At 33.4% G+C, this 22,138-nt stretch overlaps 2 protein-coding genes and 1 long non-coding RNA gene across 4 annotated transcripts in view; 1 reads left to right on the forward strand and 2 right to left on the reverse strand.

Moving 5' to 3' along the window:
- LOC133179002 (regulator of G-protein signaling rgs-7-like) overlaps positions 1-3,669 on the reverse strand; it is a 28,023-nt gene extending 24,354 nt beyond the window's left edge. Inside the window, exon 1 of one of the 2 annotated variants that reach the window (XM_061313677.1) lies at positions 3,518-3,669. In XM_061313677.1, the coding sequence (XP_061169661.1) occupies positions 3,518-3,520 (3 nt within the window). In that variant the 5' untranslated portion in view covers positions 3,521-3,669. Of the gene's footprint in view, positions 1-1,570; positions 1,594-3,517 lie in introns of those variants that run through there. The other variant, XM_061313676.1, reaches the window with a different exon arrangement.
- Positions 3,670-15,744: 12,075 nt separating this feature from the next.
- Positions 15,745-21,834, reverse strand: LOC133179003 (uncharacterized). The gene is made up of 2 exons (XR_009720083.1): positions 21,779-21,834; positions 15,745-15,824 (listed from the first exon to the last, which is right to left on the reverse strand). It is a non-coding gene; the product is annotated as an uncharacterized LOC133179003 (long non-coding RNA).
- LOC133179202 (tigger transposable element-derived protein 4-like) lies at positions 18,121-19,406 on the forward strand (the record flags this gene model as incomplete). The annotated part of the gene is made up of 2 exons (XM_061313995.1): positions 18,121-18,295; positions 18,496-19,406. Coding segments are annotated over 2 exons (1,086 nt in total), but the record flags the coding sequence as incomplete, so codon positions are not given.
- Positions 21,835-22,138: the final 304 nt, after the last annotated feature.

A 22,138-nucleotide genomic window follows, 5' to 3' on the forward strand; every position in this document is an offset into this window, starting at 1 on the left:
TATATACAATAGAGCTCACTCTAGTACATTCCTCCCTCCTTCTGTATCTGCTATAAACTTCCATCAAAAGCTCCTCATATAAAACCAAATATTGTCTGGTGAAACCCCGAGGGAACATCATCTAGGAAGATCTAAAAGCTGGGGAATCCTGCAGGACTTCAGCAATGTCATTCAGAAACGGTAGGTCCATTCCATTATTGTCAAAAACTCGATAACTCTATTACCAGCTTCCAAATATGATGACAAAGAATTGATAAGGTATTGATAATGTCCCCATAAGGCTTCCTAATTAAATCTGGATACTAAATACAGCTTGCTCTCTCAGTAAATGTGTAGTTCTTTTACTTCGCTCAATAACAATTATGGTTGTTAAACGATTAATTTTTTATTTTCCATGGATTCCGAAATTTACAGAGCCTCAATGTATCTCTGAATAGAACTCCAAATTCACCAAGTGAAATAATATTTCTACATTCCACAATTTAATGAATATATGTGAAAATTAATGTATAAAATACTGTAAATTTTCTTAAACATCAGGTGTGTATAGCACTTAACATTTGAGAATGTGTCTACATTGTATACTGTAGTAAAAGTACTGAACCACATTACCCAATATTCAAACCATTAAGATGACGTATGAATTAACTTACATGTAAGTACAAGCAGAAAGTTATAATGATATACATTGGTATAAAAAAAAAAATTAGACCTTCAAAACATTACTGAATATGTCTTTCATTGCTAAATAAATACACATGTAATTTTATGTAAATACATAATCATATATTTACAATCATATATATTACAAAGTAAAATAATATGCTTGCTAGTGCATTTAAAAATATTATTTAAGAAATTTGAAAATATTTTCAATATACACACCATACTACTTAATATTGCATCAAAGACAAGAGTCCATGCCATGCAGGTTCAAAGTACTTACACACATGAGTATTTGTATTACTGTATAGCAAATTATACCAAACACTTAGAAAGGTATAGAATTTCTTACAATCATGTACCCAAAAAATATAAAATTTCTTACAGCCAATATACGTCTCAATATGATATTCTACTTTTTTTAACCCTTAATAATAAACTCTGATATCTACCATTAGGATTTCTGATAGTCATGTAGATCAAAAGTGTTCAATTTCTTCTTGTCATTCTCACATGTATTAATTTCAGCTTTTACACTTCTAAATTAAATTCTCACCATTTTTTTTGCAGCTGAGTTTTTGATATTATTAATTTGTATACTGTACTTTTAAGTTTTTTCCACCCCTGTTCATCCATTTCCAACAGAAAGAGCAATTTGATTGTGAATTTTTCTTTAAATATTTGCAACTTATTCATAAATAACTCTTTAGTAACACAGACTGGGCAATGAACACTGTATTTAAAAGTTGTGCACTAATATCTTTAATATCTTAATAGAAAAAATTAAAATTACAATTAATGTTTCATTACAATGCAGTGATTATTGTTGAAAAAAAAAAATACAAAATATATTTTAAAACATCAAAGACAGATAAAAATCATTTTTTTAAAAAAAAAAAATACTTACCCTCATTGTAACATCAATTTTATCCACAATGGCAGAAAAAAAATTCTCTGTGTTTGGCAACAAATTCTCTGTTTTATGTTCCCCTTGTACGCATGCCTTCTGTCTCTCTTTCTCACTTCATTCACAAAAGTTCCAGTCCTGGGGCTAAACTTCATTCAAATAAACCTAATGAAACAGCTCCTGATTGGTTGACGGTTTCCCCTTCAATTGATTAGTTCCCTTTCCAATACTGGCTTAATTATGAACCTGTAAAAGTCACCCCTGAGTGGTGACTGGTGCACACGACTGAATTAATATTGATGTAACATCAGGGTTTTAACACACTGACTGTCCACTCTCATTGGGTACTTTCCCAATAGACTCAGATAACTAGGTACTGTTGAGACAACACTATAGCACTAGATGCCTTTAAAGATAAATTCAATACTTCAGACAGCTTACTCAGTCTTGTTCCTCATTCCCATTTTTTTCCCAGTGCATTGTAATCTGACCTTTTTCTTCTTGTAACAATATATATATTTGTACTTCATAATGTAATAATACCTATATACATCTACTTTGATGAAGCAGCTGGGCTGAAAAACTTCTTTTCTTGTAATGAATGTTTTAAAAATATATTTAATTTACTGAGTCAATAATTCCAAAGTACATGCACACTCAGTCATTAAATAAGGTATAAATTTTAAAGCTATTATACAGTTCTTACTATATAGAGCTGTATAAATTTTCACAATTTTACTGATATTAAAATTCACCATATATTTCACCATTAATAGAGAAAACTGTTCAAAGTACAGACTGATTAAAGTTGAACTTTACAAATATTTAAAATTATACTGTTGTAACACCCAAAGTGAGAAAAATTAATGTATAGTTTAAATTAGACTAAACATTTGCTACAACCTGTTCAGCTAAAAGAGCAGAAACTTACATTGACAGAGCTGTACTCATTTGATGTGGACACTTGGTTAAGCAGGGAGTTAAACTACCTTAGAAACCCCCCTCCCTCCCCCCCCCAATGACTCCAGGGCAAGAGGTGGCCATGCTGAGGCTTTAAGCTGAGGGAATATTTTAGACATTTACCAGACATTTTAGACCTATGTTATTTCATTTTGTAATCCTGTTTAATTATTTTACTGTCTCTATCATTTTTCCAATGATTTCAAATAAGAAACATGAAATAACCAAAAGCCAACATATGGATTGCAACTTTCTGGCTGCATGCAGTCAAGAATTATTAATGTTTACAGTGAATGCATTGGACATTTTAATCTCTAAATATAAATTCTAGTATGGTTCTTTTTTAATATTTTATGCTTTCTCTTTCTTTTTTTAAACAATGTGGATGCTTAGGCGAGGACTGTACATGAGTATTCTTAGCTACAGTGTTATGTCACCGATTGTAATACATTATGTAACAGCTAGTGTAAATGAAGTATAAAAAAAAAGATTTCCTTCTTTTTCTGAGAAGTCCAGTAACCTGAGCATCAAACTTGAACATTAACCCCATTATAACCACCTTGCAGGTGATTATCATATCTCATTTATGAAAAAGAATGACTAATAAATATCCCTTCATGAATGAGGAATCCCCATCAGAAAATCTATTCTCCCACCTCTTTGAAAGAGAAAGAAGGATACTTGTAATAATGATGTAATTTATATATGAAAATCCTTCTAATACTTGTTACAATAACATAATTATTATGTTACAAACAGAAAGGTTTTAATTATCTCACTGTTTATCTTTCACATAGATAGAAGGACACCATGAAATGAGAGGAAGATGAAATGAGATGTAAAAAAGTGTTTTACCACCGAGATCATTATCTGCTGGTGTTGATGAATTGGATTTCAGGCTCATATTTTCTGTATCATTAATTTATCACTGTATGATCTTTATAGAATATTTGAATGTTAATTCCTTTGAATACGAAACCAATTTACCATCAATAACAGGGGAGACAGATGCAAATCAGCGGACGGCAATCAGTAAATTAGATTCTCCATGATCCTCCAGTCTGCCCCAGCTACCACAGCCCTGGGTGGCAAATAAATTCCACTGCTAATCTTCTCCAGCCATAGATCACCGGGGAAATTTGTTTGACTTGCCTCCTTCTAAAACAACCAAAATAACAAGAATGAAAATTAGCACCTGGATATCTCTTGGAAAAAAAAAAACCTGACATGTGCCTAAGTGACGACTTAACTAGCACTGTTACCTTTGTTCTTAGTTTGTTCTTCTTCCATAGGCCGTCAGGAATGTTTAAAGCTACCTACAGACAATCCAGCCTGATGATTTAATGAATTAATGCATAAAATGTGTTCTTGAAAATATGTATTGATTTAAAAAAAGTGTCAAAGTCAGATAAAGACGCTTATGGGTCTTGTACTAAATAGCTCATCAGAGTTTCTTACAGCTATAATACATTTGCAATTCAGGGAACCCTCCCTACTACACCCCCTGACCAAATGACATCAAATGTCGACTCCGCATCATTACAAAAGACAAAAAAAGTATGCAAGCCTTAATTTCCAAATCTTGTACTAAATAGCTCATCAGAGTTTCTTACAGCTATAATACATTTGCAATTCAGGGAACCCTCCCTACTACACCCCCTGACCAAATGACATCAAATGTCGACTCCGCATCATTACAAAAGACAAAAAAAGTATGCAAGCCTTAATTTCCAAATCTTGAACACTCAGGTATCTCAATTTTAATTGTCTAAATTCTGCTGAGTTCACAATTATTAACCAAGATATAATGTAGACTTCACTGAGTTAAAATCTCTCCCCCCCCCCCCCCCCCCCCACCAAAAAAAAATTAATTCAGGAATACATAATGAATGAAGTGACATCTATATATTTAAATACTGTCCAAAATTCCACATTAATTCATATTGATTTTTGTTGGAATCTACCAAGTGATGATGAAGGTTATGTCCTCCGTGAGTATATATTGTCTCCATAGTTCCATTTATTTTACCATTCCCTGGCCATCAACAATGTACTGTAATTATAACCACAGTTGGACCAAGAGTACAGAAAACAATGGCTGACAACAGAACTGGGCTGAAACCACAGGGACCAGACACTTATTATGATAAAACTAATTACTGTATAGAAATAGAGGAGTCCTGGTATATTGTAATACACAATGGATCCCTGTAGCTGAAACTGTACAATAAAAGAAAAAGTCACCATTTACATCTGTCTATATGGATTGTCAGTAACCATGCATACATGTACATGTATTAGTAAAACCAAGGACTTCATTATATATAATATATCTCTTTAGTAGGAAAAGGAATACCAGAATAGGCCAGGAACAATACAAAATTCTCCAGAAGTATATACAATAAAACATGCTTGTAAAAAAGTGCCAGGGACAGTTATTTTTGATTCATAATAAATGTTATTTGTTATATCTGCTAGTATCTCGATAAAGTTTAAAGTCATGGGGAATGAAAATCACTTTGCTGTAAGCATCAATTCATTATAAGCGTGTTCGCTATTAGCATATTTTACTGTATAGAGAATATATGCTTTCTTTTCTTTTTTTTCTTAACCAGAATTATGATCACACTGTGAGCATGTGATACATACACAGTCAAATCTTGTTATCTTGAACTTGAAGGGATCACGAAAAAATTGTGCGATATCTGAGGGTTCAAGATATTGATAACAAAATATGTAGAGAAAAAGTGGTTTGGAATTCCAACTCACTTTAACATATCCATGGTATTAGAGAATATCTGATGTTTTAGACACCACAGTTTGTTGGTAATCTTTGCATAATTTATGTAAATTATCACAAGCTGCCAGATGGTTATCATCTCAAGCACACCAATAATAGATACATTTTTTATTCCTTAAGTAAATACACCTAATCCAAACTATCTTCGCAGTAGTGAAAATTTTAGATTGGCTTCAAAGCATTTTGTTTCTGTGGGTTAAAATGTAAAAATACAGTCAAAAAACATCAAGATACTCACCTGAAGTCACTTGTACCTTTCTGATAAATGAATATTTCTATAATAAATGAAACCCTCTTAGTCTGTAGCCATCAACTAAGAGTCTCTGTTTTCAAATTCAACACTTCTTAATACATTCACTTCTGTGTCAAATTATAAATTATAGCCTTGCTTCTCTTGCAGAAGTCTTGTATATACTATGGTGTACAAATTTGTTTCACAATTTTGGCCTGACCCTATCTCCAGGGGCCATTATGGGAATAACAAGAGGCACAAGGCCCTAGAATAGCTCTTCCGAAAATTGTACAACCTATAATCTCATCCGTTTTAACCCTCTTGGTAACCTATATATAAGGTTAAAGTCTTGAAAATCCAGAAGTAGGTCAGCATGGCAAAAACTGACAAAAGTTGTTGATTCCAAGTCAATTAGTATCTGAAATATTTAAACTTAGCCATGAAGTTGCAAAAGTACGGTAGGTCACAGTGACCTACTTTTAGGTTGATACACTCCGAGGGCTCAAGATGCACCGACAAAATTTGATAATTCTAAGCCAATTAGTATCTGAAATAGCAATCAAAATTCCAAAAGTAGAACATGGTGACCTATTTTTTGGTTAACACACTTTGAGGACTCAAGATGCAACAATTGACATAGTTTGAGGATTCTAAGCCAATTTTATCTGAAATAACCATAAAATTTCAAAAGAAGGTCATGGTGACCTACTTTTTGGTTGACAAATTCAGGGTACCCAAGATGCATCAACTGACAAAAATTGAGAATTCAAAACCAATTAGTATCTAAAATATTCAAATTAAGCCATAAAAGTGCAAAAGTAGGTCACAGTGACCTACTTTTTGGTCGATACACTCCAAGGACTCAAGATGCATCAACTGACAAAGTTTGATGATTCTAAGTCAATTAGTCTCCAAAATATTCAAATTAAGCCATGAAATTGCAAAAGTACATTGTAGGTCAAGGTGACCTACTTTTTGGTTGACACACTCCGAGGCAAAGTTTGATGATCCAATACTTCAATATGATATGAGGTCCAAAGATGCATCAACTGACAAGATTTGATGATCCTAGGCCTTATAGTGCACAAAGAACAAGGTTCACTTAGGGCCTTTTTTGGTCCTGTGAATTTCTGAAAAACTGAAACTGCTTAGTTTTAGTTGACAATGCATTAAATTTCATTTAGACATTTGGTGAATACGAATCTGCCAAAAATGACGTAATTTTTTGGCTATAGTCAATGCATTATGACGTCATGAAATGCGTCATTTTCCTCATATCCTGAACAATTCAACAAAAACAGCCAATTTTTAAAGCTATTTTTCGATATTTAATATAGAGCGCAATCTCTGATCTAAAATATGCAATTATTTACTGATAGAACCGTTTCTGAGGATTACAAAACATGTTTTATTTTTTAGATCAGAGGGTGCGCTCATATTATTTTTCTTCTCTGAAAGTACTTGAATATACCTGTTTTCCTTAAAATTCAAGGACATTGCAATTCCATAAAGCTTGTTTTTCAAGACCTGGACTTTAAGGAGAAAAATTTTAATAGGAAATGAAAGCACTAAGTCTCTACTTTATCTTGATGTTTAAAATGGAACATAAGGTGTTAATCAATAAATTGGTATATCTACAGGGCCATTTTATGCATAAAGTGAACCTAGCTCTTTAAAAGATTAATCAAAACGTAAGTTTCCTAATTATCTCCCCTTGTTTAAGGGAAACATGCATCCTTAGTTTTAGTATAAATGAAAGCCCTTTGGCCAAGGATACTCTGTGACAAAATTTAAAAAAAAATTAAATAAGGCGTTCTTGAGATATATGGCCCATTTTCCAAAACGTTTACTCATACCGAACAAATGGCCATAGCATTAGCTCTTTGAGCCTTTGACTCAGAAGTCCCCACTAAAGTATGCTTGCATATTAACAAAATAAAACATTGTGGCCTTGCTGATCTTGAGAGGAATATAAAAGATACTTTCTATGTATTTCTATGTGAGCTTTTATCCTCTAATTGTTACCCCATCATAAAACTGAATCTAAATTCCAAAAAGAAGCTTTCACATCTTCTGTTTTATCTGACCCTACCATATTTTCCCTGGATTTTGATGTTTAAGCACCATGACCAACAACAAACATCCACCTAGTGCAAGATTCCTCAAACTCTTATACCTCAGCTTTTCAAGTGGATGTTTTGTCAGTGATCACTTCTTAAACAGCACAAAATGCAAATTAGTAAACATGAAAAAGTGACAACCTTCTTGCAACAAATTACTGAGAATCAAAGATTGGGCACTTTGAAATAGAACATGTTACACATACCAGCTGGTTGTGGGGAATTCTGGGTTTTTTAGTGCGAGGTCCACTACCTGTGACTCGATCTCCAAGCCTGCACATCAAAACATAAAAGTAAACGTTAAAGAGTCAGAAGAATCTCAGATTAATAATATTTGCCAAATATTAAGGCACTGCAACTGAGGATTCAATTTGACAAGGGAAATAATATTCTTGACATAGTCACACAGTCCTATGCTTTTTATACTTTTTTTTCATAAGATCTGTTTACGATGACCATAAACATTTATACTCTCTGTACAAAAGAATTCCAGCTCCCACCTCCCCATCATAATTATCTGTTACTATTTACCCTACCTACAAAAAGTTATTATTCATGTGGCAAATGACCAGAAAAAATTATATCAGGTATTGTTTTCAGTAACATCAGCCATGACATTTACTGCCAGAAAGACTCCGAGCATCAATAAGCAACAAAACCGGTGTTCCACAAATGACTTCCTGCATGACAACCAAACATGCACTAAAGAAATCAGATATAAGAATTTAAACAGAAATAATCTCTTGTTTCAAATCACATTATAAATACAGTTATAACGTATTTTGATATTAATTTTGCAATAAATTATATAGAGAACATAGGCTTTTACAGAGCCATATCAGCCTCCACCCACACTGTAATGCCCAGGAACTATACATTTGCATTTGCAATTGTGACGTCACATCTCGTATTTCCTCTCTCTCTCTCTCCATTCTTAATGACATCACAGATGTACACATTTCACGTCACAAATATTTGTTACTGAATATTGTATGACCAGATATACTATTATGAGAAGGAAAAATTATTTGCATTAAAATATGTAATAAAAATGTTATTGATTGAAATCAGGAAATATGCCTGTCCTTGTTAAATTTATACAGATTCTTAATAAAAGAAACTTGAATTTCTAAAGAAATAAGTTTCTTTAAATGCACACTGTACTAATTCACAACATTTCACCCTGTGAAATGATAAGGAAAACAATTAAATTTGCTATTAATGTAAAGTAAGTGGCTTCTAATTTTGTCAAGAAGTTAAAAATGTATTTCACTCTATTAAATACTGTAAAAGCAGGAATTTTCATTGAGAATTTTTTTTTTTGTTAAATTGTTTTGTGTTCTGTTGATTTGTGTGAGAATTTTGTGTTTAAAATACTTGCAAATTGCTATAAGTAACAATATCTTGTAAAAATTTCATCAAGGGTTTTAAACTTCATTGATAAATATTAATAAAAAAAACCCATAATTTAATCCCCAACAAATATTTCTGCTTTTACAGTATTTACTTGGCTGAAAGTTCAGGCCTCTAAGTGGACTCTAAAATTTAGGCACCAGCTTGCGCCTTATCAAACAATGAGCTAGGTTCACTTTATGCATAAAATAGCCCTGCAGATAGACCCATTTATATATATATATTCACAAACACTTTATGTCCCATTCTCAACATCATTATTAACATCAATTTGTGACGTCATAATGCATTGACAAGCAGGAAAATTAAAAAATCTGTGTGATCAAAGAGATAGAAGACAGACCTAATTTTTCTTTGACAGGTGATATATAAAATTAACTTCTTGGTCAGACAAATGCTTGAAGACTTAGTCATCTACTGTACATTGTTCTAATTTAAGCCTCAGCAGTGGAATATAGCAGAAACAAGAAAGATTAGATGCTTTCCGATTTTACAAATACCATTAAGAATGGAATTTCTTCTAATTACACAGTGCTTACCATAAATCAAAATATTTTACGCTATGTATATAAATGCAAAAAGACAAAAATTACCATGGATCAAGATTATTTATTACATTTTCATGTTATTAATACTAAAATTCGATTGGTTTAGACACATTTAACAATCTGTTATGTTACCCTCAGTGAGCAACAAGTTAGCAACAAACTTGACAACGGGTAACACAATGAAAATTGTCACATGCATGTAAATCATGTGTGTACGGTTCACCATAGAATTCTCAAAACATCAACTGTGCGTTTGAAAGAAGTTGGATAAACTTGACGTCAATCAAACCTGCCTCCGATTTGGCTTAATTGTAAACAACAATAGAAGACGAAAAATGCTTTACAGTGTGCAGAAAAAACAAAACTTTAGATGCTAAAGGACTCTTTTGAGTATCAAACAAACAATAAAGAGGTTGATTAATCTTTTTTGAATCTTTCTTACTAAGAAAAACAGAAGCCAGGAGTTTGAAATCTTTCTAAATAAGAACTTAACGACGATCAACAAATTTTTTGCTTACATCCTAAATCAATTAGACATTCAGTATAATAAAATAAATGGTGCCTGTTTTGGGGCGTAACTGCCCGTGGAAAAAATATTGTCAACCTCCCCTGACACGTTGCTTGACAGCAGTTTTCCTTGGGATGTCAAATTCAACTGTTACCCCCCGAAACAGTCACCATTTATATAATCACACCCTTTTGTTGCATACAACTTTCATATCATCAAGAATGTCAGCCCCTTGTATTTCATTACAAAATTATGGTCTGAACAAGTTTTTTTTTTTTTATCTTTTTGATTTCCAGTTCCTTCACCTTATTCAAATAACTGACTTTTCATAGATTTCATAGATTCCCTACCCTCAATGCCTTTTGACACTTTAGAATCTTTTATCACAAGCCCAAAACTTATATTCTCATTAATTTATTAATGTTAATTTGTAAATTTTTGACAACTGACAAAAAATCCTCCATCCCCCCTTCCCGGTTTTAAATGATTCAACAGTAGCTTTAGTATTTTCCCTTTGTTTGAGGATTTGTAAGTGATGAATGCACCAGGTACAAAGAGTCATGACTTTCAGGATGAAATGATGCAAAAGCTGTCAGTTTCTAGAATAACAAAGATGGTGGAAAGTGACAGTTGTGGTACAGATGGGACAGATACCGGGGTTAAGGAAGTAAGATTGCCACAAATTCTGCTCTTGTAGAAAGGTGACTTACTTGGGAAGGTATAATGACTGGAGTTAGGATGATACAATTATTTTCTTTATCATAATGAGTCATTAATGTTTCTCCTGTAGAAGCTCACTTAAGTGGTAGAATAAAATTTTATTTTCTTGTAAAGGTAGAAATTTATATTTGTTTTGTTCTCCAAATGAATTAGGTTTCACTTTAATGCAGTAAGGCAAGGTAAAAGAAATTGTTTGAAATTATTGCCTTGCCCATAAATTCTAAATTAGAAATAGGAGATGCTCATACTTGGAAAGAAATGTTTTTAATGTTTAGGAAGTATTAGACTCCTCAGTCCAGGCAACATATTGCTATTGTTCCACCCATAACATTGTCCAAGCATTTACTTGAAGATAGCTTCCCAATGGTCAGTTTTGATGAAACTAATCACTGAAATGAAGATCATCAAGTCTAGTTGTGCAATCAATTATCTAATTTTTTTCAAAATGGTCCCTATTGCCATGGAAACAGTTAAAAGTGGTACAGTGGAGCCTCATTAATCTGGACACTTTCATTGACAGTCCAGATAAGTGAAGTGTACAGATACCTGAATTGCCTTGATTTAAGTTATATGGACTTTCATGCCATGAACAATAATGATTAATGCTGCTTTATAAAACACAGCCAGGAACACGTTAAGTTCCTAGACAGTACCGTTGTCAGAAACCTTTAAAGTTAAGCACTGAAACTGGTTCGTTGTCATGAACATACAGGTGAGGTTATCATAAAATCTGTCCGGTGTCATGACTTGAGAAGACAGACTGTGAGAATTTTTTCATTTTTCAAGTTAAATTATCTATAACAATGTCTGAAATTACAATGGGAAAGAGGGCTGACACCTCATTTGGTGTTGTATGAATTTCAGCCGTTAAAAAGAAGTAATAAAAGAAGAGTTTGTGTTGGCGACATTAACCCTGTTGAAATCACTTGTGGATTTGATTCATTTTCCTACTGAGATGTTATATTTTTCGTAAATAGAATATATAATATACACACCAATTGGTGCAGACAGTATCAAGACATGTTCTAAGCCTTTACAGAAAAATGAGAACAAATTAAAATTGAAAATTTTGATTTATTTCATTTTTTGTCCGTTGTCATGACAAGATACGAAAATTCAGTCCATTGTCATCGGTCCGTTGTCGCTACTGTACTTTATACACTACTAAGGACGATCTTATGTTGTTTTAGGTATTGTTAAGCATGCCATCAAAAAGAGGAGTGTAACGGTACATATTGTCGTATTGTACATATTGTCGTCGGCGACAAAATGTACCTACCCTGACTGCACATATCGTCGTCCATCAGTACATATTGTCGCCGGTGACAATTTGTACCGAGACGAGCCTTTTCTTCCTCCTATTTAATGAAAGACAAAATGTACAGTCAAGCATGGGCACATTTTGTCGTCGGCGACAATATGTACCGTGAACATTTGCACATTTTGTCGCTGATATATTGTGTTGAATATTTACTAAGGCTGGCTGAAATTAATTCTACGTTTAACGTCACCTATAAACTTCAAAACCTACGAGGGCGGGAGGAAAAAATTAAACTTAAACAAACAGAATTTTCAAACAAATAAGTGGCTACTCATCTACATGAATTAAAATACTGTAAGTATTTGCAATCATGTACAGACTCTTGGTTAAATAATCATTTCAGTAAACCTGTATCTTTAAATGATAGACTGATTAGACTCAGCTCAAATATACCTCATAGAGGGCCCAAGTATTGTCTATCTCTATGGAATGTAGTTTTTTAGGTGCTAAAAGTAAGAGCAAACCGGAACAGAAACATTAAAAAAAAGTGGATTTGTTTGTTTTTTCAAAGTGCCAAATTTCTCTGAAACCTACGCGCGCGGGTGACGTTAAACATAGGATTAACTTTGGACAGCCTAAGGTCGTGAAGAGAGAGAGAGAGATTGACATACATACACAGAGAAAGAGAGAGAGACAGACAGACAGACAGCTAGACAGACAGAAGAATAGACAAAGTGTTTCGCTGATAAATAAGTAAACAAGTTGTATTTATTTAGCATTACTCGCAATACTGTAGGGAGAAATGGTGTTGCTCAGAAAATTGTGTCCAGCATTGGTTTACTTGACTATGATATGTTAAAATACCGTAGTTCTTGAGATATCTGAAAAATCAGTCTATTCTTTTTTTCTCATTACATATACATGGATATTAGATTGAAAGTTATTTGTTCAGTAGTAATGTTATCTGGAATTCATTTTTTTTTTGCTTAATTCTCATACGAGTACCGATATAATTGGTGTAGGGGTTGACATTTTAGCTCACCTGAGCTGATAGCTCTAGTGAGCTATAGTGAGCTTTTCTGATCACATTTTTGTGTCGTCCGTCCGTCTGTCGGTAAACTTTTCACATTTTCAGCTTCTTCTCAGGAACTACTGGCCAATTTCAATTTCAACCAAACTTGCCAGAAAGCAAACGTGGATAAAGGGAGTCAAGTTTGTTCAAATTAATGGTCATGCCCTTTCAAGGAAGTACATGTATAGTTAAGAATTAGTGTAAAATTAGTGACATCTTTAAATAATCTTCTCAAGTATCATTGTGTCAGAAAAGTTGAAACTTCTGTGAAAGCTTTATTATAAAGTGTAGATTCATTTTTATTCAGATCATATCTGGGGAAGGGTGGGGCTACAATAGGTGATCAAAGTTTAAATAGAATATTTAAGAATAACTCTTTCAAAATTTTCTTCTCAAGAACTTCTGGATCAGAAGAAATGATACTTATGTGAAATACATAGTGTACTTTTAATTTTGTAGATTCTGGCACGAAAAAGATCCCACACTTCTCAATGGCCCTGAGTTCCAAGAATACAATGTAGGTCTAAATTTTTGGCTCTCCACCGGCAAGTGGTGATGTCTCCTTATGAGTGAAAAATTTTCTAGAGGGATATTAAAAATACAAACAAACAAACAAAAACAAATTCAATTTTGTTCAAATCATGACCCTCATGGGTAGGGTGGGGGCATAATTGGTGATAAAAGTTGGAATATACGGTATACAGAAATTCTTTAAAAATCTGCTCAATAACCAAAGGCGGATATAGCACCGGCGCATACTAGCTAGGATGCAGGTTCCTAAGAGAAAATGAATTGAGAATAAAAACATCGCAGAATAGTCAGCACGTTCGCATGAGCTGCTTTAAGACGAACCCCAGATTCAATATTATCTGTAATATGATTTGTATTCTTTTAAATTAAGCATATATTTGATCATTTCTGTTGCATTTTATTGATTTACTTGCATGTTAAGAAAAATGACACCGGACCAGATAAACTTAACATGTACTGACAACGGACTTTTTGCTTATAAATTGCGTTTTCTTAAAACATGTTAGCTACAAAAGGCTGTCAGTTGCCTAATACATTGAAAATGAAGTTTCTCTTCATATTTTAAAATAAAAGTACCATTTCGATGAATTAAATATAAGAAATATATAATTTTCCAGCTCACAATCATGCCCTCACACATGGGCATGTGATCGCCAACCAAAACTCCTCAAAATGTATTAAGGATATCAAATACATATTAAATCTTTGTATGGAATACTGAATGTTGTATCTGTTTCCCAAAATTCAAATTTATTCTTAGAATTTGTCAAAAACTTTAAATTTTAGGCATTATGTATAAATTCTTGTATCTTAATTTTGTATGACACCGGACGGATTTTTTCATAACCTCACCTGTATGTTCATGACAACGAACCAGTTTCAGTGCTTAACTTTAAAGGTTTCTGACAATGGTACTGTCTAGGAACTTAACGTGTTCCTGGCCGTGTAAAAGGTACACTGAATATTACGTTGTTTATATGGTCATATATATTATTTCTGCTACTCAGTTTCTAAAGAATTAAATTCCCCTAGCCAACTGCCTGTAGAACTGCCCCTGCGAGATGATATTCATGACTTAAAGAACTTTTATGAGTTGTTCATCATTGTTCATGAATGCTCATAAAAGATTCAAAACAGCTTCAAAAAAGTAGTTCATGAATTTAATTCATGAACACATTCATATTGAAAAAAATTTATACTTCATGAACAATGATGAACCTTCATGAAATTCGAAAATCTTCAACATTACACAGCAACACAAGTTTCATGATTATTCATGACTCAATACAATTTAAATTCTATGATTCAAATTTATTGATATTGAACTTTAAGTACAATTTTAATTAACTGAGTGTTCTCCATTGGTAATTGCTTTAGGTAGAGATAAAAATATACCCAAGCAAACTGTCGTATACTTAATGTGACATTAACTGTACATGTATTATATCATCAAATAACAGAATCCGATTTGTGTATAAAATACTGTTCATAAAAAACTCTGGAGTCATATCTAAAAATAGCAATTCACAATTGCATGTAGGTATTCTATCAGTAAATAAATATAATTACCAACTACGAAAAAATTATTTATATACTAAATTAATTTCCTTAACCAATATGTATCAGATTCATGTCAGAGATGCCAGAATCTCGTGCGTACCTATCGACCTATAATTGACCTTGCAGTGAGTCATTGATAACAGGTTGCGAGTGATTGTCTTCTAAAACAAAAAGCCAGGCCAGTGATTTCCCAACAACACTCAGCTCAAGAAATTTCAGCTGAATTGAAAGACAAATTAAAACTTACCAACCAGATAAATCAATTTAAATGAACCAAAACATAATTAAAAAATGCATTTTCTGGTGAAAAAATATTGCCCAGATATGGAAAGTAGAATTCAGGACAAATGAGACAAAATAACATTAAAAAATTCTGTTCCCATGCAACATTGTCTGGAAGCTGAAGTGTCCGGACACCTGGATATTTGAAGGTCCACTTTATTTTTAAAATGTCATTTTTCTCAATCACTTCCAATCCAATCTTTTTGAAATTTCAAACAAGTGTACCTTGCATTCTCTAAAGAACTTTCTGCAAAAAATGGAAAATGATCGATGGACTGTAGAACAAATTAAGAAAAGATAATGTCATGTGACCAATTTAGCAACAAATTTCTAGTGATTTTGTCCATCAAAAGTTTTGGAGAAGACTTGTAAAATCTAAATGAAACTTTACAGAAATAATAATCACCAACTGTAGTTATGCAGTCACCCTTTAAAATTTTAAAAATGGCTACCGTTGCCAAGGAAACAGGTGAAAAGTGATAATTCTTTAATTTCATTATAATTAATTTGCAACCAATTTTTTTCTTTTAAAGAACAAGTCTCAATAAGGCTTATCTGTGGTCCCCGGTTACTCGTCAAATTTCGAACATTGATTAAAATTTTTAAAAATTAAATTTTATTATTATCTAATGCCTTTATTATTTGAATCATCATCTAAAAATGTCAAACAATAGATATAGGCAGCATACGAAGCTGCATGTTGAAGATAGGGTCCTTTGATTTTCATGAATATCAAAAGAAATCAGTGACAGGTACACACTTCAAAGCTTTCGTAAACACCGAGCACAGGTTTGTTCAGAGTCGAGTTTGAAATATAATGTGTATATTATATGTGTAAAGGTTCAGTGAAAATATCTTTGTTGAACAACCTTGTGCTCTATGTTTTCTAATTAAAAGTATTGTGATGTTGAATCTCTTCGCTGACTTCATTTACATGCGATTAACCTCTTTATGACTGTTTAGAATCAAAACAAGCCACGTGGATTTGTATCGTTACGGGTAATTGCCCCCAGTAAACGTGCTAGCTCTCAGTTGAAACGTACTCAGTTTTATATCCGTCAGCATGGACTTGTATGGTTCATCCTGTTATAGCGTTTTATTGTCAAAGATTTGTAAATAGAAAAATGTATTTGTAGTCGATTGTGAATCTTGAACATATAATTCGTCTCTGAAAGAAAAATATCATACCAAGATCTTCTTTTTATAGTATCTAATCTAAATATCTCCACCCATTTCCATGTAATAGAGAAACCGTAGTCTGATCGGGGGAAAATGTTCCGGCATTTTTTAGTGCAATAGCTGTTAAAAATTGGCTTGTATTTTTTGATATGTTTAATTATTCATTATAAATACACAATGTTTTAATTAGAAATACTTCATATTACACAAGAAAACAAACAAAATACCGTTTGCTAATATTTAACCGGTAAACCAAAGGTGTAAAAAGGGACCACACTACTATACTTAAGTAGAATACTCCTTTTTAAGGTTTTTCCTTATTCCTGTCAAAGTGCTTCTTGAAAAAAATTGGGATAGGATGGATGTAAAGAACCAATAATTTAAAAGAATATAGAAATAGGTGACCATTTTTGCCATCACCTATAGTTTTTCAGAGGTGGCTTAGACAATCTAAACAAAATTTTGCAAAATCATTTATCACCATTTGTAGTTGAGCTGTCAACATTCAAAATTGCAACAGTTGCCATAGAAACAGATGAAGGGGTTAACTTAACTAGTAACAGTTGCCTCTAAACTTCTTCAGGAGATAGATTTGCTAGCTGTTATCATGTGACTGCATGCTAATGTGTTCTTCAATACTGTGTGTTGTGCCTGCATAGTCAATCTCTAGTATTGTTCAGAATATATATTTCATTGAACAAAAGATGCATGTTTACATATAGTACAACAAAAATTAGTGCTTAATTTGATTACGTGGATAACATTTACCTGCAGTATATATTTTCACTTTTGTCTGTTCTAAAAGAATATCCTAATTAAGAATCATTATGATTAAATAGAAGTCTGGTAGAACTTAGCATTAAAAGATTTATTTATTACCGGGGATTTCGTTAAAATATAACTGGAATTGCATAATATTCAGTAACTGCAGAAACAGTATGGTAGAGATAAATAAATCCCAATTGTTAGCAGACAAACAGTTTCTGACAGTATGGTAGAGATAAATAAATCCCAATTGTTAGCAGACAAACAGTTTCTGAATACAAAACTCTTGACTAGAAATATGAAACTTAAAAATTAAAATAAATTTAAAATTATAGATGTATAAAATAGATCTTTGTGGAGAATTATTATTAAATTGGTTTATTCTAGTTTATTAATAAAAGTATTGTTTTTGAAGTTTTACATTATGCATATGACGTAGTCGCTGCATCACTGCATCACAGTATAAAAGCAGTAAACTCAATAGAAGCATTGTCAGATCCCTTACATGTAGGACAAAAAGAAGTTGATGTCAGTTGGTAGTGCCTCATTTTTAGAGTGAAGTTGTGCTTTTAAAGTGTTTGTGTTTGTGAAATTATCAACATGTCGCTAAAAGGAAGAGGACGGATCTCACCCTTTCCACCAAGTATGAAATCGTCAAACTTCTTGATCAAAAAGTATCTCAGTGGGAAATAGGACGCCAATATGGAATTGTACAATCCAGCATTTCAACAATCCCCAAGAACCGCGCAAAGATCAAGGAAAATTATGAATCTTGTGGAAATCCAGAGAGGAAATGACAGCGATCTGGAAATAACGCCCACCTGGACAGCGCACTCAAGGAATGGTTTCAGACAGCTAGACAACGAGACATCCCTATCAGCGGACCTATTCTACAGGAAAAAGCAGCCCAATTTGCCAAACAGATGAATGTGACGGATTTCAACACTAGTAAAGGCTGATTGTCGAGGTTCAAGGCCAGGGAGAACATCGGGTTCAAGAAATTGCACGGAGAGAAAAAAGATGCGATACAGATGCTGCCGACCGCTGGATCACGGAGGTTCTTCCGGAGATAATTCGAGATTATAAAGCCAAAGATATCTACAATGCCGACGAGACCGGGATCTACTACCGCGCCATTCCAGACAGCACCCATACATTCAAGAACGAGATTGCAAGTGGTTCAAAGAAATGCAAAGATCATGTGACAGCTCTAGTGTGTGCTAACATGAGTGGGGATGACAAAAGAAAACTTCTTATCATAGGGGAAAGTAAAGATCCAAGATGCTTCAGAGGAAAAAGTCTTCCTGTAGTGTATAAAGCCAACAAGAATTCTTGGATGACCGGTGAAATATTCAGTGAGTGGATTCGTGAGTTCTACCGTGACATGTGCCGCAAGAAACGAAAAGTTATTCTACTGGTCGACAACTGCAGTGCCCACCCTAAAGAATCAGCGGAACTTCTCAGCAACGTGTGTCTGGAATTCCTACCACCAAATACAACATCCATGATACAGCTGTGTGATCAGGGGATCATCAGGAATATGAAGTGTAAATACCGAAGTGAAGTTGTGAAGAAGATCATCAGCGATATCAACGACCAGAGTCTTTCCGCCAACGACCTTGCAAAACGCCTGACCCTGTTTGATGCCGTCCATCTGCTCAACAAAGCTTGGAAATCAGTCACCAACAGCACTATCGTGAATTGTTTCAAGAAAACCGGATTCTGCCAGGAAAAGAGTGAGGATAGCGAAGAAGCCGACGTTCCAGCTGGGATGACAAGAGAGGAGTTTGAGGAATTCATCAACCACGACAACACCCTTCAGTGCCACCATGTGCCTACAGACGAAGATTCATGGAAAACAGGGAGCAAAAGAAGAAGAATGTGAAGAAAGTGTAGAGGAAGATGAAGAATGCGAGTTTGAGTTACCGCTTACCGGCAATGAAATACGGAGTATGTTATAGGCATTCAGAAGATTCTATGAGGAAAAAATGAGGAAGATTTTCAGCTGATCTACAACTTGGAAGATAAGTGTGAAGAAATCCTAAACAGGGCCAAGAAACAGAGGAAGATCACGGAATTCATTGACTGGATCCCTTGAAGTGCGTAAGTGAAATACACAATGGTGAAGTGCATTCCGTAGTGAAGCTACTATGGTGAATAAATAAATTTTAAAAATGTTGTTGTTTATGTAATATCGATACGAAGACATTGAAAATTTTACGAACGCATTATCTAGACAGAATCGAAAGTAAAAGGAAATGGCAGCAGATAATTGAAGATTGCCGAAGTTTTTATTAAAAATGTGCACAAATATTTTAAAATGAAGGAAATAGAAGAAATAGCATTATGAAGATATCTATTCAAGATAAGTTATTAATAAATTATATGTATATAGCGTTTTAATGAAGAATTTGAACAGAAGAAGGAAACAAAAGAAGAAAAATACACCTTCTAATACAACAACATGCTTTCAAAATGATGTTTTACTGGATTTTATTGGGAACTTTTATTACGTTGCCCTCGGTATTACGATATTTTACAGTGACAAAATGAACATTGTAATAACGAGTCCGCACTGTACCAGTAAAGATTAAGGTAATTTCATATGTTAGTTAAGTTAGAAATTAGTTTTAGGACTTTTTAGCCTATTTAGAAATGGCGAAAAAATTGTGAATTCTTTAAGAAATATTTGAGAATTTTTTTTAAATTTTAAAGTATTAAAATATTGCCTAGATATTGACTACTCAGTGTGGGATTCCTGCATCAAAGTTTGTGTCTTAATTTATTAGTATACACTTATTATTATTGACTGTGCAAGTTTATGATGATGAATTTAGAATAATTCCTTCCATTTTTATTGAGAATTTAGCTAAAGTTAATTTACAGACTGCATTTTGGCACCGGCAACACTGAGCATCAAGTAGCACCCTGCACCTGGTTGCATTGAGCACTGTCTCGGATACTGAATCATTTTACGTTGCATATTTGGTGGTTGGCATTAGCACCTGAATGTAACACGTGGTAACTTTGTCCATACTTCCTATAACTTAATGTTTTCAACTTCAATATTGCAGTGTTTGGGTCTGACTCAAGTTTGGGGTGACATATACAAATTGCTTGCAATAGCAGAATTTCTAGTTATATTTTGCATTTATAAATAATGCATATTATCATGATTAATTCTACTTTGATCTCATTCTTGGGAGAAGAGTCCCCCATCTAAACCCTCCCATATCTATTTTCACTGCCCTAACACTCAAATACCTCTGCTGCCCCTCTAACGTAGAATACAGATTGACAATCATTTATATAAACCCCTGAAATTAACAGCTACGGACACACAACACACCCTCACCATAGAGTTACATAAATGTTATGTCTCTACCAGTCTGGTGCCTACATTTGGACCAAGAAATTACAGAAAAAGTTACCAAGTGTCAGACAAAACATTAAAAATCATTACAACCTGATACATGTACTTTCCCTGCTTTCAATTTTCTTTTTAAAAAAATCTGACACCCAACCTTGATAAAACATAATTAATGGTTTTTTTCCCCTGCTAGTCCAATAAAATATGAATCTGTACTAGATATTGTGTTAAGAAACAAAATTCTTAATATTCATTTAAACTAAAGATACTGTAGATCACTTTATTTTCGCAACATCTTATTTTCGCGAGTCAGCTATTTGTACCATTATAAGAGAAACAAAATTTTCGCGACCTATGGTTTTTGGTTGTGTATATTTCTTATTAATACAAATATACGTGAGAAATTAATTTTTTGCGAGCAGACAAACTCGTGTGATTACGCAAAAATAAAGTTCTCGAGAATAAATAATTGATTTACAGTACTTGAAGTGTTATCACAATTACACTTCATAGGTCTTTAATCCGAATAACAATTGGCATGTGGGCTTCAAATATTTTCTGTATAAAGATTGTGCCTTAATTGGACAACATAAATTTCACACTTTTTTGCCCATTTTCTTGTCTAAATGACCTTAGGTCAAGGTCAACACACACCCAGAAGAAGAGACCTCTCCATGTTTCTCAATGACAATAAGACACAGACATTATAAGCTTCAATATTTTTTTTTCTCCCTATTGACCTTGAACATGTCAAAATGACCTAAAATGCCATCCAAACACACCCTAATGGGTTCTATGCAATCTTTGTGCTGAGTAAAGTCTGCTACTGTTTCTCAACAAAAGTTAGGGATTAAAGACAAAATTAGCATTTTTTTCCTGCCATTGACCTTGAAGTTGCACAAATTACTTTGGCCGAGGAGTATGTAATACCTTTAGACCATATCAAAATTTATCCATCAAGTGTTTTCCTGTAAAAACAAGAGTTATGGCTCGTACATGTTTTGCATAGATATGGTGATTCCCATTTAGCCCACCTCTCTACTTAACAGTAGTTTGCAGAAATGACAAAGGTTTATATCAAGAAAAAAAAAATGGTACTAGGTTTGCTTTTCAGAATATGTGCAGAAAAGAAATATGCTGTATACATATTTTAACATTAGTCAGACAGAATTATTATATCTTTCTAAGACATTTTGAAACAAATCTAATTAAATGACATTTAAGCATAATTCATGACCTTGACAAGG

Source organism: Saccostrea echinata, unplaced genomic scaffold, assembly GCF_033153115.1.
Source record: "Saccostrea echinata isolate AGI-Se365-2 ecotype Australia unplaced genomic scaffold, CSIRO_AGI_Sech_v1 ptg000004l, whole genome shotgun sequence".
Classification (NCBI taxonomy): Eukaryota; Metazoa; Mollusca; class Bivalvia; order Ostreida; family Ostreidae; genus Saccostrea; species Saccostrea echinata.